We start from the raw sequence: 25624 nt of genomic DNA, 5'->3' as shown, positions 1-25624 counted from the left end.
GAAGTCTAGGTGCTCCTTTGATTGCAGGCCTTTTTTTTTTTTTTTTTTTTTGAGGCTTTTTCTGCTGTGGTGTTTGTACCCTGATCAGGCAAGTCCATGAGAGTTCATTCCAAAAGCTCTGGACCACCAGCTGCAGGACTGTCCCCTGCAACCTGCACCCAGCAGAGACAGAGAGCACTGCTCGTGGCACGGCAGGGATTGATGCAGACATCGAGCAGTGAAGTGGCACACAGCAGAGAACAAAAGCGGGCAAGTACCTCCACTGGGGAGTGCAAGCCAGGCTCTGAAAAGCAGATCTGCTCCAGCTGCCAGGGTAGAAAGCAGCAACCTCTGCTCACCTGCCTCTGCCCCCAGCTGTGTCCCAGCAGACACTGGACCTGCCTGCCCCATTAAAGCCTGCTGCCTGCGAGCCTAAACTTTTATTTGTATTTCATCACACTCCCCTCCTCCTTTTGTGTGATGTTCCTAAGCTCATAGCCTCTTCTGGCTTGGCACTACCTGCCCCAGGATCTCTCTCCCATCACATCTCCTGAAGCCCATGCTCCTCCTGGCCTGCTGCTGTGCCCTCAAAGCACTCCTCTGCCTTCCCCCACAAACAGCCTCTGCTGATTCTGCATCTTCTGCGGCGCAGCTGGGTTATTAACCAGCCACCTGGCAGCTCCCTAATTGGCAATACCGGTAAAAGCACATTTTTCTCTTTTCTTAAGTCTCCAGACAAAGTGGGTAATTTTGATCTAAAATCCTCAAATCCTTCTTGCCTCATGTAATTTGCAATGTCCTAGCTCATGCCACAGAAGTTACAGCTACTGTCTTGCACTCGCACATTTTCTAGTTTGTCTTTAACATACATTCTGGCAGGGAACCGAATGACGCAGCATAATCTCCTCAAGCTATTTCTATAGTAAACACAGATAAAAAAAACACAGCCAAAGGGCACGCAGCCTCTGAGGAAGCAGGCACCACATATTATTTTATGAAGCCCTCGGATACAATCTCTGCCTCAAAAGAAGCCTGTCACCGTCGGGTTAAGTTGTGTTCAGTCCCAACATGCTGACCGCAGCCTGGTCCCCTCAGAGCGCAGCCCTTGGTGGCTTTTGGCTCCTGCAGTAGTCACTAGGCCCAAACTGAGTGTAGCCAACCTGCAGTGCTGAAGGCAAACAACTGCTAAGTCACACGTGTAAATATGAATTTAAGGCCACGTTCTTTCACTCACCTGATTCCGCAGTAGGGACTGGCCCGTCACAGCCTGGCCGGCCTGCTGCCTCGGTGCAGCCACGGCAGCGAGAGCGTCCCGTTGAGAAGGCAGAGCGCTGCCAGGCTCTTCTGCTTGGAACTCGCTCCCTGCATTTAGGCCAAAAACACTTGGATACGGAGTATGAAAAAAAACCAGGGTATTTTCAGACTTCCGATGAGAGAATGCTGTATTTAAAGGAAGTTCAGTTTTACAGTTGCTTTTATAATCTATTTTGTTTACAATTGGTTTATTCAAGCTGTATAGCTGCAGAGTTAGCTGCTAGATTTCTTTTCCAAGCTCCCATTTCTAACTGTTTGCAGACACAGGACAGAGCTATTTTTGTAATATAAATCATTAGAGGGAAAATATCTCACAGTCCCCACTGAAGCAAATTCCTAAGGAAGTGAAATCTATTTTTATAGAAAAAATCTACTTAGTGTTTGTTTTAATACAGTGACTGAGAAGCAAGCACCATCGGCCTTTCTGAAGCTGAGGAGCAGTGTCCCGCTTTCTGGCAGCACAAGGGACATGTTGCCAGCCCAAGGGAGCTGCAGAGCTGGGCCGCCAGCCCCAGGGGACACAGCACAGCACCAGTGAGAGGGGCTGAGCAAATGGGGAGCTGAACCAAGGCCCCAGGGTTGTACACCTTTAGAGAGAGAGATGCTCAAGATAAGACGAGTCTTAAAAGTGAGAGGGTATCTTCTACAAGAGGCAGGATGTGTAATTTTACAGAATAAGGCAAACTCGGTCTTGCGTGCCCTCAAGGTCATCTCTCTGGGACTCAAAGATAAAATTGTAAGACGAATGCTGAGAGTTTGAGTTACACTAAAAACTCACAGAGGACTTATTCTAGAACAGTTTAATCCCCTGCAAGTTCTTTCATATAACTGTGCTGTGACTCTTCCTATTTGATTCACACTAATAAGTCACATCTTAAAATATTTCTTTCTTAATCACATGAACACTAAAAACCATATCAAACTTAAAAGAGGAAGGGGAGGAATTGGCATCTACAGCTTTCCCATTTCCAACAGTGGCCTAGAGATGCAAGTTAGCACAGAAACAGATATGGTCAAACGCAGTTTCTTCAACTAAATCAGCAAAGCTTTTTAACTGAGCCCTGGGGCTGTACAGCTGTAAAATGTAGCAAAAATTATCCAGTAATATGGCTGCTAAGAGAAAAGCTTTTAAGTTATGAAGCAAATGACCAAACCAGAAGAAAAGAGATTGCTTAAGGGCTTAGGAAAAAAACAAAATCAACAGCAATGAAACCAGCTTCTGAGCCACGAAGGAAGAGCTATAGAGATGAGTTTAGGATCATTTAGTTGCAAATACCAAATCATCATTTGCAAAAACCTGCCTGTGTCTTCTTCACAATTCAACAGGTTCAAAAGGGCAGGACTGTTTTTATTGCAAAAGGCTCCTTTTACAATCATCCTGTCACACCAGCAGAGACCATTACATCTGGTTTTCCCATCTCATTAAGCAGATGTGCAAATACTGTATCACACAGTAGACCTTAACTTGGTGGGTTAAAGGAGTAATTTGTCTTCTAAAGCACTGCAATGCTGTGGCTAAGAAATACATGGAATTACTGAATATTTCTGGCTTGGAGGGACCTTGGTTTCATCCATCTTTTTCTGTTACGCAGTTCTTTCTCCTTATACCCCCTTCCTAGGAGTTTCCCTGCAGCGTTTTTACTAGAACACAGCTCAGCTGATGAGGGAAGCTTCAATCCAGCTACAAGGAACCAGCAGAAACAAACCAAGCCCCTTCTGAACTAAAATTTCCTTCTCACAAGGAATCTCATCTCTGGACATAAATGGAAACCAAAATCACCGCGCAGAGGAACGCGCTGTGCTCACTGCAGTCCAGACCCGTACTTTGAAAGGAAACCTGTCTTCATCACAGACTGAGCCAACATCATATACCACAGTCTGCTAAAACCCAGGTCATAAAATCTGTCCTTGCTGCTGGGTGGCTGGCTGCAGACACCTGTTTTAAGGATTACACAGTAGCACTTTTGATCTTGGTTTTGGCCCCTGCATTACATAAGCAGCAGCACACCACGTTCCTCCTCCCATTTGGGACCCCACAGCTGATGAAGGGATGCTGCTGGGAAAGACGTCTGATGCTGAGGGACTGTCCTGGCTCCTTCCAGGTGTGGGCTGAGCCCCACCTACCATCCCATCCTGCTGTGCTAGTATTTCAAACACTATCACCTGCCATCAAGGGTGGCTGACTGCACGCCCCACTGCCCTCAGAAGGGCACTTTACGGGAGCCAGGTATCGTGCTAGCCCTAGGGCACAATGCTTGCTCATCTCCCTCCCTTCAGCATCTCTTCTATAGTGTTGAACTAGGGACCTACATAGCAGCACAAATCATTTTCCAAGAAGGAAAAAAAATAAAAAATTAATCCTATCTCATCCTGACCTCCTCCCCTGCTGGAAGAAACGGAGCAGCTGTAGGAAGAGCACGGTCACCATCTTGTCTCTGTTCCTCCGGGATGCCATTAAAGGGTTATGAAAATACTGTGCGGGAGGGAGAAGGGAGTTATTTTCTGCTCTGCTCCCTTCTCTGCAAGGGCCTGCCCCCTCCGCAAGTCCTGACCCATCACAGAGGGGGAAAACTGCTGAAAACCAGCTCCAGTCACTTTCGAGGAGCAAAGGTGTGCCAGGACAGCAGATCACTTGTGCTCCTGTATTCAATCAGAGCACTGTGCTACCCACCCAAAATTAATTTTCTGTGCCACTCGCATGCTTCCAGCACAACATGGCACTGTCTGTGTGTGTGCTGTCACCCACTTGTGTATGAGGGGAGCAGGGAGCAGAGCAGGAGAATGTTGAGGGCAGCTGTGTTTGCCAACCACTGAGAGCAAGAATTTTTATTCAAATAAAATACCAGTGCACTTGTAGAAACTATGCACAAGTAGCTACTCCAGCGATGGTCTAACAAACAGATACTCAAACTGTTGGACTCCTAGAGCCCTTAGATATGAAAGTCTTGTTATAAGGGTTATTATCGACCAAAAAGGTGAACTTTGCCACTGAAGCAGCCTTTCCTCAGGCAGCAGGTGGCAGAGCTGGGAGAACAACACTTTCACCAGGTGACATTCAGACAGCAGGGAGCAGAGCTCAGACCACAACCTTCTATAAAAGCAACAAACCTTGACAGTTTTGGCTGAAGAAGTTCATGCAAATCACAGGCAGCTCTCAGACGTGCTGCCACTTTTCCTGGTGAGGGCAGACTCTTCTGGTGACAGTTGGGTTAGTTGTAGCCTGCTCCAAAGTGATGCACCTGCCTCCTCCTTGCAGCAAAGCTGCTGCTGCCCCTGCCTTCCCCTTTATCCCACCATCTCCCCTCTAGCTTATCTACATGGATATTTCTGTTGTCACTCTAAGTTGGATACTAATTTCATCCCACAGCATCTCATTATAATTAGCTCTTAATTGCCACTAAACAAAGAGATCGTTTTGGAAGTCTATAACAATCTTCCTTGAAGAATTATTTGAGCATTGAAAGCTAATTATGTGCCCCATATGCCCCTGTAAACATTGTGGATAATGAGAACTATTTCAAGAGGAAAATTTAAAGTGCTGTTACTCACACAAGCTCTGGAGGCCTGCGTTATCTCTGCGGCTCTCAGGTGAGCACGAGCTGCAGTGTGAGCCAGCATACCTTGCCTGGAGCAATGTGTTGGTCTCTTGGAGACCTTGTAGTGTTTGCAAGGCATAGACCACACCAGTCAGCATGTTTTGTGACCAGCCTCCCTCCCTCTGACGCCCACCATGTCTTTATACTGAAAGCATGAACGTTGCAAGGAGCACCTGTAAAACACAAGGAGTGAACACCACAGGCAGTTGCACTGCCCTCATGGCATCACTGCTGCTGTTGTAATTGGCACTCTCAGCCAGGTAAAAGCATGCAGAAAATCCTGAAGACTCGGCATTTCAGGGCAGGCAGCCATTCAAGGAGCAAAGAGAGAAGCAGACTGTTAGAAGAACCTCAACATTATCCTTCGGCAGATACAAAAGCTTTGTCTAAGACTTGCTTTGTTCCTGAAAAAATTAAACTCCTGAAACCAACTGGATTCAATTTGACAAATTGCTACCAAGAACCACTGCCTTTTCCAGGCAGGAGTTACAACAAAGTGCCTATCTGCTTTATTTAGCCACCTACCTACCACAGCAACAGCGAGACGGCACACAGAGGAGAACGGTGCTATTTTGCTCTGCCTCACAAGCCCCATGCCTATTAAATCAGTCATCCTACCAAGAGCTAGTTTAAAGTGTGGTTGCAGATCTCTGCAAAACACCACACTGAAATAAAAGTAGAGACATGGGTTTATGGTTTGTCAGAGTCTACTGATGTGCTATTCTGTGACCCCAAACAATCCTCCCCCCCCCAGGAGATTTTGTTAGCTTTGGTAGGGTCTGGATGGTTGGTGAGCTCAGATAGCTTCTGGGAAAACACTTCCAGGCTCTGCACAGAAATGCTTTTTGGAGAAGTGCCCATGATTCAGAATCCTTATGACTAGCAAGTTTCTCCTTTTCCAGTTGCACTTACACAAACCTACAATGGTTTAAGACAAAATAAGGCGCTCTGAAGCCACACTACCAAAACAGCACCCTCCGGCCACCCCTTCGGCAGCAGCCTATCTGCCTGTGGATGGACCTGGCGCTGAGCTGCACGAACTAACAGCACAAGGAACACCCTGGGAAACACCTCCCTGAGGAAGCCAAGCCTGCACAACCTATTTAATACCCAATGGAAGTCTGTAACATGCTTGTTAATATGCTGGTGCTTAAACCCCTGAACGTGGTCCTAGGGGGTGAACTTCCAATAAGCCTTAAGAATATATTCCTAAATGTATTGTACAGTACAGAGAAGCCTTTTGCAACAGAAATAGAGGAATGACTCATTTCCTCTGTAGCTGCTGCTCCAGCGCTCCACTTGCACAGGAAGCGGAGCAGTTACCTATGCCATGCCGGCAGGAATGAGCAAACTCCAGAGCAGTTTTCAGCGTGTATAAACATACCTGAAAGGCCTAAATTTCAACAGGTGCTTGTCTTCTAAAAAAAGTTATCTCAGATGATAACGTGGGATAAAGAGATGAATTAGCAAACAGTTCCCAAGGACTCCCTCCCTTGATGGGAGTACTGTGTTTCAGTGGCTTCATTCTGCAGAGTAAAACACGGGAACCCAGAGCTGGGAGTTGCCTTCTCCCTCGCCCTGCAGCATGGCTGGTAAGCAGGATGGGTTGCCAGCGATTTCAGCTCTAAGTTTCTTTTCTCCCCGACTTGAAACTGGAAAGCAGGGGACTAAAACAGAAGTGGAAAAATGGTCCATCCTGTCACGTTTTGCTGTTCTTCCTCTGTCTTCAGCCAGCGGGTTTGTATCAGTACAGAGACTTGTCACAGAACTCTGCCATTTTCTCCTCTAGGAATCTATCACAAGGGGAATTTTTCTTCCTTAATTCGATAGCCAGTAACCTTCACAGCATAATCCCTGCCACTTCTGTCATCTTGATTCCTTACCTCCCATCATTTTTTCCTGCCCAGATTATTGAGGAAACACTTTGTGGCAGGGGTAGACATCTATAGAGGACCACGAGCATCACGAAAACAGCAGCAAGCCATTATTAAACCCAGTCCAAGCCAGAGAACTGCTTATTCTGTATGCAGCTTTGGTCCTGGTTTTAGGGGGAAAAAAAAAAAAAAAAATCCCAGGGGTTTCAAGAAATGCAGACCTGTAACTTGAGTACGCAGAAATTTTCCAAACCTCTGAATCAGTACTGCTATCCTTTAAAGGGAAAAAAAATGCTTCCTTAATGCAGAAAACTGGTATGCAGTGACATTTGATGCATATGCGTTTGTAACAACCTTTAAGAATTTTGCATGTAAATCATTATTTGAACACTAACAGACTGTCGTGCAGATACAGAGCATATGTTATCTACAGCTCTATTGCTGATTTCATAGTACAACGCTTTGAGTCTCTTGTAAAGGAGTTGCAAATATGCCAATTCTTGGGTATGGGTTTAAAATAGGACACTGCAGGCACACACACAAGAGCATAGGTAGTCCCTTAATTAGGCATACCATCAGGCTGAGAAATCCAAGATGGCAATACAACATACAGGCAGCTCTGTGTACAGCCAGCCCTCCATGTCCTGCTGATTTTGGGGTTGTGATCTACTCAGACCCCTCAAGGAGAGCATCAACAAGCACAGAAGCTGAATCCACAAGCCTAAAGGGGCGCAGGTTCCTTGCCCTTATGTTGATGGCAGCTTCCCAGCACCATCAGCACAACAAAAATGGGGCTGGCTGCTCTGCTGCCAGCTCCTCAAGTTAATTATCATCAGTCAGAACTTCACTTACCTCAGGAAGACTCAACAGGCAGACATTTAAAGAGGTGACACAGGAAATAAAACAGCCTAGAAAAGCATGTTTCTCCTGCCTGAACTCTTTGAAAAATGGGATGAAAAAAGCCTTATGAAAACTGGGTGCACACATAAGAGTCCTTTCCCCTCCAGGCAGCTTTAACTCGCATTAGCAGTACTTAATCAGCAATTCACTACTGACCTTGGCTGCATTACAAGGGAGGTATTTGCACAGAGGTGGAAGGATTTTAAACAATTTATCCAATGAGTTGGATGCAAACAGGCTTTTCTTTAAACACCAAGGATGCAAGTCCTTAGGCCAGTTAATTTTTGGTTAACAACAGATTTATCATGAAAGAAAATCCCTATGGTTCTCTGATGATTTTCTGCTGAATAGAACCTCAAGATTCAAATGGAGAAATACTTCAGAGAAAGGAATTAATGGAGACCAGAGGATTGTTACTGCTTTTAAGGAAGCCATTAATATGAGATAATTTTATTAAAGAGGTAAAGATCTAAATACACTTCTTCTGTTCTGACTTGGGTGAATAAGTGTTGACGCTAAAAAATTGATATTCCTTAAATGTTTGCAAGTGAGAAGTCCATTAACCAGCTGGACTTTCTCAGAGTTTTATAAAATATTTGGTGCCCATCTTAGAGAAGCTACTGTCAGCTATTGAAGAGGCAGGCACACAAAGATCTCGAGATAGTTGTTTGCAACATAGCTTTAATTTAATGATCAAAAATGTAGAAATATTGCTGGTATTCCATTCTTTAATAGGGAAAATCGGCACAAGCCACAAGTGTGTAATTCTGGCATCTTACCAAAGAGTAGTAAAGGACAGGTAACTTGCTAGTCCATCCATTCAACTCCTGCTGGCTTCAGCAGGAGTTTTTCCATATTTAATCAAGCACAACCTACGTGTTTTGGAACAGAGGCATGTTTGTACATGCCATGCTGAAAAGCTCACAGAGATACCATGAAATGAAGTCCTAGCTCGTCATTAAGAATGAGGAAAAGCAGATTTTGTGCAGTGACCCGAAACAGAAGGTGGGGAAACAAGAACCAATACCTTCCCAACCTCAGAGCACTGCAGGCACAAACCTCAATGTGCTCTGTTTCAGAATTCCACAACACAACCACCTGTGCCAGCCGTGCTCCAGTCTCTCTCCTGGCTTGCCTCCCATATCTCTCTGCACAACTCCCAAGGCGTGGACTTCCTGGTTTCCCATAGTTTTGCCACTTTAGTAGTCTCCTCCTAAAGAGCATATAAACCTGCAGATCACAGTTTTACAGCTGCAGGTAGCTTTTTGTAAGACAAAAAACAACAACAACAAGGAATTTCAATCTTGAGGCACAGGTGCTTTAAAACAGCTGTTTATTACTACAGTGAAATATTAAAACAAGAACACCAACTTTATGGAAACAATAAAAGTGCAAATGTATTTTGATATTAAATAGGAAATGAATTTATAAATGCTTCATTAAAGTGGGCTGACATTTTGAGCCTAAAAACACTTTTTGAAAACAAAACAAAACAACAAAACAGCAATAGCAGCTGAACACTTTAGTTTAATCTTTGGTCTAATTATTAACCAGCAAAAATAGTTGTACCAAAAACATCCATTGCAGACAGACATTTGGAATTTACATTACTCTGTAGAAATTCAAATTCAAAGGAGGAGGAATGTTTTTGAGACATTTAGTCAGATAAGAAATAATGATGTCTTTGAGAAATACATATTATTTTTCAATACAATGAGAAGTCACGTACATGCATTTTGGCATTGCCGTTGCATTGCCAATATGCATTTTGGCAAATAAACTTACTCTTTCGCAGGTGTGACTCCCCGTCCCAACCAATGTTCAATAAAACCAACTTCATTTGCACAAAGTCTCTGTAACATTAGCTTGCAGATAAAGAGAACCAAGAACCCACATTAGTGCTAAATAACATGCTCTTTCTTCTGCATTTGCGTTTCAGTTTCCGCGTACAGAGGCCACCATGCTGAACCTATAGTACATTGTAATAGCTATGACCTTAACACATGGCACGTATTCAGAACCTTGGTGTATTTAGTGCAGTATCGCCAGGTCAAGTTCTCTACACACCCCCTTGCAGATAAGGCTCTGTAATGGCACCAGGACGCCACAGTTACTACCGCTGTCACGTTTCTTGTGGAGTAAGATGAACAGTGTAACAGAACCCAACTTCCATCAGCTCCTTTTGTCAATCAGACTCATGAACACAAGCTTTGCAGTGGATGAAGCAAATATACTTAATGTCTCAGTTGCCCAACAGAGCTGCAAGTTAGTCTAGAGGTCTTCCTCAGCCCTCACCCAACAGCACACACGTGGTCACCTCAAGAAAGCTTGCCCAGATGAATTCAACTGGTTTGGAAATACTGTCAAAATAACACCCAGTTAAATCTCTTTTCCGTCCACCCCAAGTCTGCCTAACTCTCAATTGATCTGCAACCTTAACTCCATGTCCCTTGGCTTATTTGTAGTGCATCTTCACTGAGAGTTTACCATCAGTCTCACTCACCCCTCAGCCCAACTTTCATTTTCTATTTATTTTCTCCATCTCTCCTTGCCACAAATGGCATTATGCAACCACCTCTTCCTTTTACTACACTTTAATGACAAAGTTCTTACCAAGTCTATTACAGAATCCCACCAGTACAGAATCCACACCAAACACACATCCCTTTTCACAGAAAAGATCACTTTTCAGAGAGAGGGATGCACAGTTTGATGTGAACAAACCAATGGCTGACTGAAGTGGTTACGATGCAGGAATTAACAGCTGGAGTGTTTTTGTCATGAGCTCAGGCAGCCACAGTACCCTGGACTGGCCATCTAGTCCTTCGGGCAGACCTGCATCTAGTCCATCAAATGCAGACCTGCATCTCATTTCCATCACCAAATCACACAAGTCTGCAGAAACAGTACACATCTTGGTCTGCTAAAAAAAAAAAAAAAAAAAAAAAAAAAAAAAAAAAAACCTACCACTGACAAAGGTAGCTTACTTAGCCTTAAATACCATGTGCAAAGAACATTTGATCAATACTACCTTTAAATACACTATTTGTATTTGTAGAAAGAAGCACAGTGCTTCATATATAAAAATAACCCAACTTGCGGGTGTGACCTATACTATAATTACCTGAAAATAAGACAGCAAGAGCAGTTAAAAAAATACACAGACAGAAGCAGGCAAACATCTGCCTGGGGTGTGTTTCCATTTAGAAAAATAGATTTTTATAAAGCTTCATAGATTTAAAAAATGTTTGTTTTGTGCTTTGTTGCATAGAACTGTGAATAAAGCACACCAGTATCTCTATGTACATCAGGGAGAGGAGGAGTGTATTAGTAATTTCAAGTTATCCTGAAGCTTCCCAGGAGTTACATTTAGTAATTTATAATTCATTTCAGATTGCTCACCTAGGACACAGTAGAGTGGGTAATCAGGCAAATGTTAATATGCTAAGCATCAGCAACTCAGTAACACGTTTTGGCTTTCAATGCATCAAACACTTGAGCAGGTGACCCAACGTTTTAACTTAAAGCAAAGATTTGCCATTCTGCATTTGCTGACACCCTAGGATACATCAGGCTCCTGTACCAGGAACACAGGACACTCACAGAGCTGCGTTACACCTCGCCAGGTTATTCCAGAGACCAGGATGTAACCAGGCAGAGGTCCGCAAGCCCAAGCTCCTTCAAACTGAACTTTACCACCAAGACCAATGGGAGAAGTTTAACAAACAGTTAAATGATGCCTGTTCAGCCCGGTAAGACCCTTTGTGATGTATTCTCAAACAGTCTTCCCACTAGAAGTGGAAATTATCTCACTGATGCTTACATTTAGAAGACACCATAATCCATAGCCTAAGACTGCCCCACTGTACCATGAAATAGTGCTACAGAATTTTCAAGTACCCTGAAATATTTTACTTCCTCCTCCCCACAACAAGATAATGATTTGCTATACACAGCACTAGAAAATCCCATCAGGTTATTTGGTCAAAATGCTGCCACAGTCAGAGAACCGGCTAGGCATTAATCCAAAAATCCCACCACACTCTTACTGGAGAGCACAAGGGCACAGCAGTCAGCTTACAGCACTGAGATTTGGACTGGTTGAAGCTTTGTTCCAAAACAAATATAAAATGTCTTTGTTTTGTTGTTGGTCCTTGTATTAAAGAAAATTCTGAGAAAAAGTTAGAAAAAAAAAAAAAAAGGTTAAAAACCAAGAACCCACGAATGGACTCCCGAGTATTTCTGTCAAAAGAAGGTTTTCTTGCGGATGATTCAAACATCATCCCTTTATGAAAATACTAATGCTTCCTCCATAGCCAGTATTTAGAGCAGCCAATTATGGTAGAATGAAGGCCTTTGTGAAAATAAAGTGCTATTTGTTTCTTTTTATCCATATTTCAATCCTTCAGTAAAACCTTCATTTAACACAGAAAGGCACAACTAGATTCTTCACATCAGAGAGGTTTAACTTCTTCCCATGATGCGACATTAGCATGCATATTATATTTCCATTCAGCACGATGTATTAGATTACACAGGAAATTTAAATCATGTCATTGAGCATTTCAAACTGAGATCAGCACCCATGCTCTAATGCTCATCTCATTTTAAGAGCATCTTGGTACATTAGGAGGTTTTGTTTGCACTCATGGGATTTTTAAATCCCAAATGGATTTTGTATGATAAAAAGCAAATCTCAGAAAAAGGTCAATTTTGCCACTAAAACAACAAGTTAAGACAGATTTCTAGAATTGTTGCTTGGAGCTGACCGAACTTTAACACTTCCCCACTAAGGCATTTCTCCAGAAATTTCACAATTCTCCACGAACCAACAAGGATGAGATTAAAAAACTGAAGCAATCACAATTTCCTTAAGTCTTGGCCTTTGGTTTCCTAGTTTTCTCAGGTCAGGGACAAAACTGCAGAACATTTCAGCAGATCCCACCTTCCTCGGTGAGACGTGGGCTCTGGGCAGATGGGCAGGCGGGGCACAGAGGCAATGCCGGTCACTCTCCGTGCAGCTCCTGCCGGGCCTCGGTGACGTGCCGGCACGGGACGGGTGCTGGCCGCAGGTACCGGGGTCTGCTGTACACCCTGATGAGGTGCGGGGCCTGGCTCCAGGTGTAGAGCAGCTGGAAGGCGGCCATATCCAGCGTGGGCCCGTCGAAGGCAGCCAGCAAGTTCACAGGGGCGGCTTCCTTGAGGAACCTGGGCAGCGCCACGGCCTCGGGGAGGCTGGTATTGCCCAGGAATAAATGCATCAGCACCTGCTTGCGCAGGCAGTCCCTGAGGTACATCACCAGGTCCTCCAGCCGCTCCACCAGGAACCGCTCATCCCAAGCCTCCAGGGGCCCCTGCAGCAGCAGGGAGAAGAGGGCCGTCTTCAGCACATAGGAGGAGAGCACCTGGCCCCACTGCGAGCAGAACGGCTCCTCCAGGCCCTGCCTGCGGAGGTCCCGCAGGCCCTTGAGGATCTGCAGGCACTTGAGGTGGCAGGAGGAGGCCGGGGCTTGCTCCTTCAGCCAGCTCAGCAGCCGCTGCTCCTGCCGCGAGGCGTTCAGGCCCCACAGGGCCTCCTGCACCGGGGCTGCCTGCGGACCCTCGGGCAGCAGGGCTGTGAGGTAGAGCGCGTCGCCCAGCGGGATGGCAGGGATGAGGCGCACAGCCATGGAGATGTGGCAGCACACGTAGTCTGAGCAGGGCAAGATGTGAAGCGTCGGCGGGCGCCCTGGGCAGGCCGAGAGGCTGATGCGGCAGCGCTCCTGCAGCCGATACCGCACGGCGCCCAGGCAGCGCTGCAGGTGGCCCTGGAACCAGCGCAGCACCAGGGCTGACGAGAGGAGGCAGCGGCCCTGTGGCTCCACGCAGAAGCCCTCGGTGAAGGGCCGGTAGCGGCGTGGCCAACCAGCCCCCGCAGGGGCCCGCAGCCCGCACACAAAGGCAGCTCCGGGTCCCAATCCCGGCCCCAGGTCCCGTCGAGGTTCGGGCTCCAGGCGCGGCGGCAGGCGCAGCGGCACCAGGACGTCGAAGCAGTCTGGGCTTCGCACCTTGTGCTGCTCGTAGGCGCTGCCGATGCGCACGAAGTCCCCTCGCAGGCTGAGGGCCAGCGGGCCGGGCTGCAGCCCCTGCGCCTTGGCAGCGCGCACCAGCTCGGCCACCACCCGGCCGACGTGCGCCTTGCTGTGCCCCAGGACGTGGGGCGAGAGCCGCAGCTGCCGGGCGTGGAACCCCTCCAGGGCACCCCGCCGAGCCGCGGCAGCCCCCCAGCCCGACCCCGTGCCGTGCCGCTGAGCGCCCCCCGCCGAGCCGCAGCAGCGGGCCAGCAGGCTGCCCAGCAGCACCGCCACCAGCAGCAGCAGCGCCGAGCCCTTCAGCAGCGGCACGGAGCCCGCCTCGGCCGCGCCTTCCTCCTCCTCCTCCTCCTCGCCCGCCGCCGCTCGGCCCCGCGGGGCCTGGCAGAGGCAGAGCAGCGCGGTGCACAGGCAGGTGGCCAGCGGCCACAGGACGCGCACGTCCAGGCTGTCGGACACGGCCGGGGCGCGGCGGGGGCTCGGGCCATGCTGGCCGCCGCCCGGCCCCGCGGGCGGGGAGCGCCCGGCCCCGCCGCCGCCGTCCCCTTCGGCCGCCCCCAGCGCCGCCGCCGCCCCGCTCCCCACCGCCGCACGCCCCCCTGCCTGCTGCCGCTGCTTGCTGCGAGGCTTCCTCTTCCGAGGGAAGCGGCGCCGCGTCAGCCGCCGAGTGAGCTCAGAGGAAATGCCACGGGCCCGGCCGCCGAGAGAGGGCCGGGGGCGTTGTCAGCCCGGGGGCCGGCCGGCACCGAGCCGCCCGCGGGGCGGGGAGCGGCGCCGCCCGCTCCTGCCCGGGCCTCCGGCGGGTCCGGCTCCTCAGGGCCTATCCCGGCTCCTCAGGGCCCGTCCCGGTTCCTTGGGGTCCACCCCGTCTCCTCACAGCCTGTCCTGGCTCTTCAGGGCCCATCTCGGTTCCTCAGCGTTTATCCCAGTTCCTCACAGCCCGCCCCAGCTCCTCACGGCCCAGCACCGCAGCCAGATGGTGTCCTCACAGCAACGTGCCCCCGGAGCAGAACCCCAGCCCCTCGGCCAGCAGCCCCCTGCCCCTGAGGGTTTTGGCAGGCAGCCACAGACCCATCTCACCGTGCCCCCATCGCAGGCAAAGAACGTTTTGGGGCATGAGTTTGGTGTAAAACTGCATGATTCTGCAGCTCCCCATCAAGGGGTTATGGAGCAATGGGGCCGAGGCAGCGGGACAGCATCACAAGCTCAGCATTGTCCATTATTTCTACAAATAAAAGTGATAAAGGGCAGCCTGGCGGCAGGGGAGTCATTGTTGGTCACAGCTCTGTGGGCCTCAGTGCCTACTGAACAGCAAAGTTGTTGCCATCAATACATCAGGGTGCTGACGGGCTGCTGTACTAATAGCTGCATGCATTGTGGTCTGCTTCTCTACCCATAGCTGCTTGCAGCCTCTTCATTCAAATCATGAAAAAAGACTCTTTTGTTTTGTTTTGTTCATTCCCCCTCCCCTCCCTTTTGCCCAAATCACTCATCGGCTGACAAACTAAAAGGGAAGAAGAAATAACCCCAGGAGAAGTTATTCATGTGTTGCACAGGGCCCATTTCCTTGCCTGCTGTATGACAGCTGCCATGATGTCAGCCCTGCTGCCGTTAACAGCGGCTGTCTGCACAAACCAGATGGGAGAATTTGAGATTCATCAGAAATACACACCCAGGGCTACGGCGGGAGTCATCCCGAGCCCACGAGTGGCAGAGCCAGACAGGTTGGAAGACAGGCACAGAAATATCTCCACGCTTGCAAAGCCTCCGGCACTACTGACAGTGTCATCGCCTTTCCCTCGCAAGCTGTGGTCTGTGGGGAGCGAGTGGCAATGTGACCTGGAGATTGCACCAAACTGTGCTGACCGAGGGAGATATTGCTCATAGTTAACCCTGGCTTTTGTTGCCGAGAGATGGAGAGTCGTGAGCCAAACCTGCTGAGGATTGTCTTGCTTCCCTCGAGAACAGCAATCCTTGGGTCCTGTTCTGGGACGAAGCAAGTGGGTCTAGGTGTGGGAGCACTCACATAAAGCTTTTATGGCAAGGTTTGCTTTTAGGAGGGGACAGTGCAGGCCAGGGATGGGGAACTTGTTTGCAGAGGATGTAAAGAAGCACACATTGCTTCAGACTGCATGGCTGGGCTGTCACAAGGTCTTTACATCAGCAACCACAGCCAAAAATGACGGTCTGATAGAAAGAGTTCTTTTGTTTGAGCCCTCCCTTGGCAATCCTTTGAGGTCCATTGCACGAGGAGAGTGTGTGAAGCAGATTCAGGTGTGTGAGCATCCTGCTCCACAGGAGCGATGTACAAACACGACTGCTGCAACCACATGGGTACTTCTCTCGGAAAGCAGAACATCCTGGAAGCAGGGTTACTGCAATAAATATGAATAATAGAGCTTGTAAAACCCCCAACAACAGAAACTACCAGTGTTGCTAGTTTGTTGCCTCTCAGAGGAGCAGGATAAATCACTTCTTTGTCTGTAGTTCCCTTCAATTTCTCAAATACCGGAGCCATGGGAAACTGAAGAGCTGAGGAATTATTGCTCTTCACTGGACAAGCTGTGCAGGTCAGCCATGGCTGCAGAGAGCAGCTGTGGTCCAAAATCTGAGAGGAATAGTGTATGCCCTAGAGGAGACAAGGGGGGAAATAATGGCAGCATCGTTAGTTAACCTGCAAGATGTACACAGCTCTATGTCACCGGGTTATGGTTCTGACCTTCAATACTCAGCATAGAAGCCATAAGCAAGATAAGTGTTGGACATGAAACAAAATTTATATGGCAGCCTACTACATTTAAAAAACATATGGCCATCAGTCCACGTGCTTGTAATTTGCATTTTTTTATTTTACCTATGGTTATGAAACAGCAAACCAGACTGCTCCACATTTCTGCCCACATCAGTACTCCAGACTCACCGCGAGGAGGTTTGAGCAGTCCCATTAGCCCTCTGGGACCCATCTGTCACTGAGACCTCCTCACCCAACCCTTTCCCTCAGGGCACTGCCAGGTCCTGATGATCTGTTCAGACCTGCTTTTCCTCATATCTCACATGACGTCTCCCTCACAGACTGTACCAAGCCCACTGTAGCCAAGCTGTATTTCTGGATGTGTCTCTGTGTCCTGACTAGCTTTTGCTTCAAGAGTCCTGTGGTGACTATGCTTAAAACCAAGAAATGAGCATATTGAGTTACCGCTCCTGAAAGACTTTGGAGTTTGCGATCGCCTGGGTATCTGCAAGCAGCATCTCACATTTGCAGCCAAGGAAACTCCTGCCATGCAGTCACACACAAATCCAGTCACCCAGCTGGTCTGACAGTTCAGGACATGACTCCTTTACATAACATTTTCCTGTCACTGTTTCTCAACCATAAGGCCAGATCTTGTACCGCTGTTGTTTTCTCTAGAATTCCTCCCCTGCTTTCTGCACAGATAACTCAAAATCATTTTTAAACACGTATTTTGCTGGCAGCGTGTGAGCTCCGTCTCAGATGTCAATGCGGACAGGGCCATCATCCCTGGCTCCTCTTTGTTTAGTAAATGTTTACTGAGTTTTGAAGCTGCTTGCTGAACTTTAAGAAGCATCTAAGCATCTATATAAACATGGGTTGTGGTTTCATTTCAGGTGATCGAATCAGACCTGCATTTCTGCGACACAGCTGCATCTGCACGAGGCTGTAGGAGGCCCCGCTAAGGCACAGCAGCAGCACTTGAATGCAGGAGATTGAACCCAGTGAACTGAAAATGCTGTAACAATCTGAGAAAGGAGTTAAAAAAGGAATGAGTCAGGGAAATAAGTGCAGGAGAAAGGCTGCACAAATGTTTGTTTTTGTAATTTGTCTTTATATGAAACAAAACATTATTTCAAGTACATAACGGTACTTTGCAGAAAGAAGCTCACGCTCAATAGCCAATATGCTACATGCTGAGACATCAAACTGAGTAACCAAGGCCAAGCAGCCTGAATTCATTCCCAGGCAGCCAAACCAGAGTGAGACTTGTGATTACATTTGAGAACTACAGGAAACTACTGCTCCAACACTGACCCTTGGAATTATAATCAGGATTATTTTTTTTTTAGTAAAGCAGATGTAAAGGTAGGGAACCATAAGCTATGTTACAACATCTCAACCAGCAGAATAATTCCATGCTCCGTGAGGATGTTGCTGACAGCTGAAGTCACAACCTTGCTCCTCAGAAATGTCCTTCCAGCAGTCGGATTTTAGAAAACAAATAGGAAATGAAAAGCACTTTTCTCCCCCCACACTCCTTGCTTCACATTTTCCTGTATTTCTTTGTAAAGCAGGATACGAGGACCAAAGCATTTATCATGCTACTTACTGCCTGTGAGCCATCGCTGCAAGAACTCTGTTCTGCACCCACAAACAGCAGAAGTGGTTAAAAAGCACAGTTGTGCTGGTACAAAGCCTATCATTTAAGAAGCCCTAATAAAAAACACCACTGAACTGTACAAACCCATTGGTCTGTAGCTTCAATTTTCACTAGCCTGTGCTTTTTTACACCCTCAAGCCCCATGTTTCACATGCCTTCAGGTTTTTGCCACAGGCACACTGATTTTTGACCCAGCCTGCACTATCTTCATGCAAGGCTGATTTGAGGAGTTGCCCCTCCACACTCAGCAGCCACCCTGCCACACCTGCAGGAGCCTGCGTGGCCATGCTGGGCACCGCCTGCCCACCAGCTGCCCACGAGCTTCGCAGCACAGCCACTAGCACCGCAGAAACAGCACATGGGGGAAGGCTGCAGCCTCCCCCCAGTCCTACATGAATTTATCTCTGGAAGCTCTGCTGGACAGAGGATCCAGGTGTCACCTGCGCCGGTGGGACATGAGCCTGGGGCCATCTGGCAGCAAGTGTGCATCAGCTGCTCCAGATGAGAGTGCAAGCACGGGCTCTGTGCATGCTTGTGCATGTGCCAGCAGTGCTGGGGCAGGATCACCTGAGCCACAAAATAGCAGTCTGCACTCCAATAACCACAACTTCAAAATTGGGACCAGAGCGAGTCTGCAACACTGGTTTTCACTGCCATCATCAAAGTGACCAGCTGGTACCTCCTCAACCAGTGGCAAGACAAGAGCTGGAGAGCCGGGGGCTGATGAGGGATGGCCAATGGCCAATTTTGCAGGACCATGGCTGCTTCCATGTGCCCTGAGCACAGGTAAAAAGCTTTAGGCAAAAAGCTGAATATATCAGAGGTAGGAGACTTCACAGGGGTGAGCAACTGCCCAATTTTGCTGTCAAGAGCTTACTTGGAAATTGCCAGTTTAAGAGTCACTCCATCTACCTGCTCCCACAAGCTAATAGCATCTGATGGCTGCTGTACCAGAAATAAAGGGGTTGTAAACACAAAACTACTTTCAGTTACCAAATAGCAGCAAGCATTGCTGCTCATTACCCATCATTGCCATCCTACTGAAATTACGCTGCAGGGGCTGTATTCGCTTTGCAATGGAAACAGCTCATCCACGTTATCACCGTTGATCTGTAGTTCACATTTTACAGCCCATCACAGAGGAAAGGAAACAAACCATTTCACCTTGTCTGGAATGCTTTGCTCCTCTTGTCACTTCGTGTACCAAGGTTACATTGAACTTGAGGACAAGCAGCAGGGGTGTGACACGTCCCTCTGTGTCTGGGGGCTGGACCACAGGCAATGCATTTACTTCTGGAGTGGCTTTCCAATGTGTTTTCGGCCTCTCCTGGAGAAACAGCAGCTCATTTGTTTGGGTTAAATTATCTATAAATTCCACTGCTGGCAAGTTACAATGCTAATGCTCCTTGTTTTTTCACTTAAGGAACAATCTTATTGTGCCTGTATAAAACAACAACAAAAAAGTTGATGAGGTTTTTAATAGCAATTGCATACTCCAGAAAAATAACGTCACACACCAATAACCATAGCCTCAAAATCACAGAGAATCCACAACATTGATTTTTACTACCATTGTTTAAATCACCCATTGTTTAAATAAATGTTATCTGAACACTTGCTTCAGAATGCCCCCTATGCAGGATATCCTGCTCACTAAATAAGGAATAATGTTATACTTAATCATGTACAACACCGAGCTAAAAATAGCTATCCCAGTATTTACCATCTGCATGACATCCCTGTGGGAGATCTGTGGAGGCAAAAAGGAGTGTTGGGTATATAGCATCCATTAAGTTTTCCACTGAGAGCAGTATTTCATACATCTGTGTAACTGATATGTCAGTGCTACAGCATGCCAGACACTGTCTGAGACGTGGGAAAAGCAGCCTGCACCAGAGAGCTCGCCGTCTGGGCAGGCAGAAGAAAGCAGCAGAGGGGCAGAAGGCACACACAGGTGATGACAATTGTCTGGTGCTTTCATGATGTACCTGAGGTGCAAGCCTTAGACCCCTGCCGGGTGTTCCCATGTCAGTACCTGCCCCGGGGAGCCCAAGCTGCACATAGCCTGTGGCAGGTGCAGGAGGCAATCTGGGGGCATCCCTTCCTGCAGCAGGGAAGTACAGCTGCAAGCGGGTTATACCTGCTGCTTCGTACCACCTGCTATTAAACAGTCTAAAGCAGAGAACTACAATAAGTCACACACACAAAAAAAACAACCAAACAAACAAACAAAAAAAACACCCAAGTGTCTTGAAGAGCAGACTCAGCAACCCTCCAAGGCCTCCAGAGCACGCCCATGGACATCCAGGAGTTTGTCCTCTCATAAAATATTTCCTGTTTTGTAAGTGGGATGTTCCTGCCCCTTCTGCCCATCTGTTTGCTTGCCAGCTATCAGCAGGGTATAACACTGAATCTGAAGGTCTGCAAGCAGACCCAGCTTCTATGAACCACATATAGCCCAATACAGGATTTCCTTGCTGCAGAAGGACAGCTTCCTGAGGAATTCATACAACACACTCTTGTCCAAGGCAGTCCTTATTATAGCCAGAAATACCCTGGCTCCGTGCTGGTGAGCAGCACGAGCACCAGCGGGCTCGCCTCTAGGTTGGCACACGTTGTTTGAAAGCCTTCAAGGGCTCTTTTTTGGATCACACAAACAGAGCACTTACGCTTTTCCCTTACACTGCTGCTTAGGAAGCCATGCCTGTATGTTTCCAGCAAGGCAATGAAATGGGAACAAAAGCAAAGTAAAAAATAATAATAATAAAAAAAAACACAACATATCTACATTAACATACACTGGCATGCTGAATTGTGCCCACCAAGCCGTGAGCACAGGATGGGAGCACGCAGTGACATCCTCCAGGAAGCTGAGGCTGCTGGTGCTGTGGAGACAGCCTCAGTATGTGTGTGTTCAGATGTAAATTCAATCACCAACAGCGATGGTTTAGCTTAATTAATGGTAAGCCACTTAAACTTGTTTGCTTCTTCCTGAGATGCACCATAACTTGCTGAACTAATGAGAAGTGATCGCATAGCTGATTTCTAATTTGCTGATTAAAGCAGAGTAATTTAAATGAGGATTATAACAGTTTTGTTGCACCAGTTTGGGATTATTTTGCCATTTGATCGATTTAAAACATCAATTTAGCAAGACTGGAATATTTTAAACTGGTCTAGATTGTTAATGTTTGTTTGTTAGCAAAGAGAGAGCCTAGCAATGAGAACTGAACACTGGTTTCAACCACCTATTTATTGCTCAGACTACTAGAGCACATTTTCCCCTTTGCTTTCCAAGAAAACTATGCTGCCTGTCCTGCGCTCCCACTCCAACTCACTCCACAAGAAATTTGTTTGAAATTAGGGAAAAGAGCAGAAGTCCAAACCATGACTGTTCACATTTTTGGTACAAGAAAGCTCCTATGAAGGTCCCCAGGCCGCACAGGAGGTCAGCCCTGCCTGGCCCGCTCCACTTGGGAGCAGCAAGGCCAGAACCTCAGCGGGTGCTCGGAGCATCACCTATTCTTTCCCACATTTAAAATATAACTTTTCACAGAGTATGTTGAAGCTTCCCTCGCTTTCGCCACCACCTGCATAAATCCCATCCACAAGCATTTGTCAATTTATCCTGGCAGAAAGCCTCACGTTACACAGCAAAAACAGCTCCTCAGCGGTACGGATTACCTTGACCACCAAACAAACAAACAGAAAACCAAAATCACTTCTGCTCTGAAAAATAAAAAAAAATAACAGTGTGAGGAAGTTAGAAATAAGACCTCAGGCTTGTACCAAGGCTCCCTGCTGTTTTCAGAGGTGCTGAGGATGTGTCCATGTCACTGATGGCTTTCAAAGAGCAGCAGCCGCTGCCTCCCATTGGCGATGCTCGTTATGGGGTGGCAGCCTCAGCCCCAGCTGTCAGCCTTCCTGGTGTATTTTAGCTTTGGGCTTTGACACCCCTAAGTTTGAAAGCAGAGAAGGGGCTTTGTGCCTGACAAATAACCTGTGATGGTGCTGTGACCATGAAGCAATGCAATCCAGTGTGCAGAATCAGAGGCATGCGCTGTTACCGGCTTGCAGCCTCCTATAACGGGACAATCCCAGCTCAGCTGATGCTCCTGATGATCCTGGACCAGGTCACTCACCCAGGGAAAAGAAGGACAAACAGCATGGCAGGAAACCTGAATGAGGAAGGATCTGCACAGGGAAACCTGCTTGTCAAGAGGCTTCAATTAAGGTGGAAAAGGCAGGCCCTCTGCCCCCCAGCTCTCATTCTGTGGGGCTGGAGGGTGGATGTAGCTCGAGGAAGCCTGATTCTAGACCCTTACCTGGTCCTGCTGAGGACTGAAACCACAATGCTAACAGCTTTAAAGGAAAGCGGCAAAAGAAGGAAAAGCAACCCCAGAATGATAAAGGAGCCCGAGCCAGCAGTGTTTCTCACCCCTCCGTTCCAAAGGGGCTGACAGCACAGGTATAATGCATGTCCTCATAATGCCGTCCCTCCAACTTTGCCATCCCTTCCCATCCTCCAAACGGGATCTCTGCAATGACTGGCACAAAGTGGCACCCCAGAGCTCTACCAAGTGCTCAGTGTTTGTGTGCTGGCTCCTGTGCCATCACCACACAAAGGTCCCAAAACACATCTGCCTTGTGCCCAGGGAGGATTCACCAAAACCCCACCAGCAAAGCCAAGCCTGGTCTCTTCTAGCATCCCTCTGCAATAACTTCTCAGGCTGCATCCCTCTAAGTAAGATTAAATGCTCCCCAGATCAATGCAAAGCAACACAATTAGCTCATTAGTGATACAGCAAGTGCAGCATATCCCGGTCTTTGTTTAAGGCCAGTTAGATGAGCTCATTAAATGACAGCTATTTTTACATCTGGTGTCATAGATTTCCTTATGAGTACAGTGTGGACCACTTGAAAAGAGGTAGGATCATCTTTCACATCCTACCTAATTGAATTTAAATCAATTTTTTCCATTTGCCATACAGAAAGCGTCACTTTGCTCCCTGGAACTGCAAAACGCAAGCCATCCTGCTCATCTCACACAGATGCAAATGCAAAGCCAAGCCACTGAAACAACAGGCTCAGCACAGGCTCATGTAAGTGAGATCCAAGCCTGAGCAGCCTCCACAACAAGCTGGCCCACAGCCATGGTCCGTTTCCTGCTTTCCCTCAAGGAATATGCTCCATCCCCCTCTTCCCTGGCCGATCTCTGAAGCGATACCTGCAAGTGGGGGATGAGAACTCACAGCACTCTGAGAAACCAGCGGGAGGTTCTGCGGGTGGGGCAGCAGGGCACCTTGCAGAGCACTAAGGAGGATGCTGAGATGTCCTCCTCGGCACCGTCAGTAGCCATTCCCACATGAGGCTTCTCACCAGTGCTGGGCTCACTCTGCCCATGAAAACATCGCTCTCCCAGGCAGCTGTGGCAGCCACACCTCTGGGAGCTTCATAACTAGGTCCCCTCTGAATGGAGAAAGGACACCCTCATAAGTAAAGGGGGACACAAACGTCAGGAGAAAGCAGAGGGCAATAAAGACCATGCTGAAACTGTTCAAGCAAAACAGTCAGGCACCTTCATAGCACCATGCACTAGGGGTGGCAGATGCAGTGCTGCAGAGCAGACCTCACCAGCCACCCTTGCAATGACTTGGCAGTCATTGTGGCAGCAGAAACTAAGGATGTCTGTGATGGCCTGAGAAAAAACACCTGAACTGAAAAATAAAGAGGAATGGTCCCCCACCCGAAACTAAGACTTCTGCCCAGATTGCAGCTCTTAAAATGACATGATCCTGACCCCATACGCCTCCCGCAGCTCCACTCCGGCTGCTGCTACAATGCACCAGGTGACAAAGGCTCAGGGACAGACGCCTCGGGCTGCACAAATCCCAAGCTCCCTTTGAGAGCACTTTGATACCAAAAGACACACACTTGAAATTTCCATACCTTTTCCTCCGCTGTGGTTACAGCTGTTCTGGGAGCTGATCGGATGTGAGCTTTAACAATTCATCTCTGTGGGGAGGCTTGGGTTGTTCAAGAAATGTAAAATACTGAGGGTTGCCTCTGAACTCACTGAGAGATTTCAGTTCTGACAGTTTCAGCACCAGCTTTTGGCTCTGAAATAACAGATCCTGCTTCTAGGTCAGGTTTATTGGTTATAAGCCTAGGTAATACATTTTAAATATCACTCCTAAACACATTAAAGCACAATGCATTATTCCTGATGAATGAGTGCCTCATTGAATTAATTTCCTTTGCTTTAATGAATCATTCATGAACTTTTGGAAATTCATCTTATTTGAAACATTCACCAAATACCTTAAATGAGCAATTTCGAAACAATGGGTTTCTTGGGAACCATTTGCCTCCACTGTCCTCTCACTGTCATTTGTGGTTCAGTTCCTGCTGTGTGCAGCCGCACACATGCTACAGCCCTGACTTAGCTGCCTGACTAGATGACTAAATAAATAACAATATCAAATTAATCACGTGAAAGTGTTTGTACAAAGATCAGGCATCCCCCATCCAACCAACCAACAAGATCATTGATAAAAGAATAAAGGAAAAAATATATATATATATAATCTGATTTTAGTTGTATCTGTTTTGTATTTAGTCGCTCAATGGAAAAATCATCACCAAGTTATTTTATTTGCTATAAACTCACACTAATAAAATCTACACCCCATTACATCTTTATGGAAGCATAAATAGTATTCCTTCCTTGCACGTAGTGAGCGGGTAAAATTAAACATTTCTTTCCTATATCCTTTCACTATGATGGAAAAGCATCCTCCAAAAGAGCTCACAGGAACGCATTATCATTGACTGCAGAGGAGATGAACTATAAACAAACAAACAAACAAAACCCAAACCAATGTCCAAGGTGAGCAGGGCAAGCCTGGAGTAAGAATAGAGCGTGGCACAACTGACAGACATGCCAATGCTTGCGGTGGTTTTACAGCTTGAACAGATATCCATTAGAAAACGTCCTCAAACCTCTCCTCTTGGCTTTATGCTGTGTTTTCATACCTCACGCACAGCTCACGCTCATAATTTGTTCTGTTGGTTTCTCTCAGCTGTGACAGTAAGACTCTCCACAAGCAAAATGGTTTGTGTGTCTTTTCATTTGTTGGTTGGTTTGTTTTTAATTTTCCATCCCCCAGTGGATCAAAGATGAGCGTATTTGTTCTGCTGACTATTCTTAACTCATTGCAGCTCAACCCAGAGTAAGTGCTCAAAACAAGATGACGTGAATAATAAAGCATCTGCTGAAAACAAAGGCTATATCACATGTATTTTGACAGCAACAGGGAAAGCAAAAAGGTGAAGTATAACCACAGACTTTCTTGTCATTAGGAAGCCCTCTGTAAACAAGACATAGTGCTTTCACCACTGCAAGCATGAAATTTATTTCACCACTGTCATCTAAACACCAAACCTACGGGGAATGATGAGTTGTTTGGAAAGAAATGTCAAATCATTAGGTCACT

The 25624-nt window shown here is 47.2% G+C and overlaps 1 protein-coding gene and 1 long non-coding RNA gene across 2 annotated transcripts; both read right to left on the bottom strand.

The window, feature by feature from the left end:
• Window positions 1-11802: 11802 nt before the first annotated feature.
• ITPRIPL2 (ITPRIP like 2) lies at window positions 11803-14457 on the bottom strand (the record flags this gene model as incomplete). Its single annotated transcript, XM_035339808.1, has 1 exon — window positions 11803-14457. A coding segment is annotated over one exon (1788 nt), but the record flags the coding sequence as incomplete, so codon positions are not given.
• A 2965-nt stretch (window positions 14458-17422) lies between these two features.
• On the bottom strand, window positions 17423-25383 carry LOC118174120. Its single transcript, XR_004754553.1, has 3 exons — window positions 25164-25383; window positions 24078-24247; window positions 17423-19568 (listed from the first exon to the last, which is right to left on the bottom strand). It is a non-coding gene; the product is annotated as an uncharacterized LOC118174120 (long non-coding RNA).
• Between the last annotated feature and the right edge of the window lie 241 nt (window positions 25384-25624).

This window comes from Oxyura jamaicensis, chromosome 14 (assembly GCF_011077185.1).
Source record: "Oxyura jamaicensis isolate SHBP4307 breed ruddy duck chromosome 14, BPBGC_Ojam_1.0, whole genome shotgun sequence".
In the NCBI taxonomy this organism is placed as follows: Eukaryota; Metazoa; Chordata; class Aves; order Anseriformes; family Anatidae; genus Oxyura; species Oxyura jamaicensis.
The sequence above is the reverse complement of the archived record's forward strand: the minus strand, read 5'-3'. Positions and strand labels throughout refer to the sequence as shown.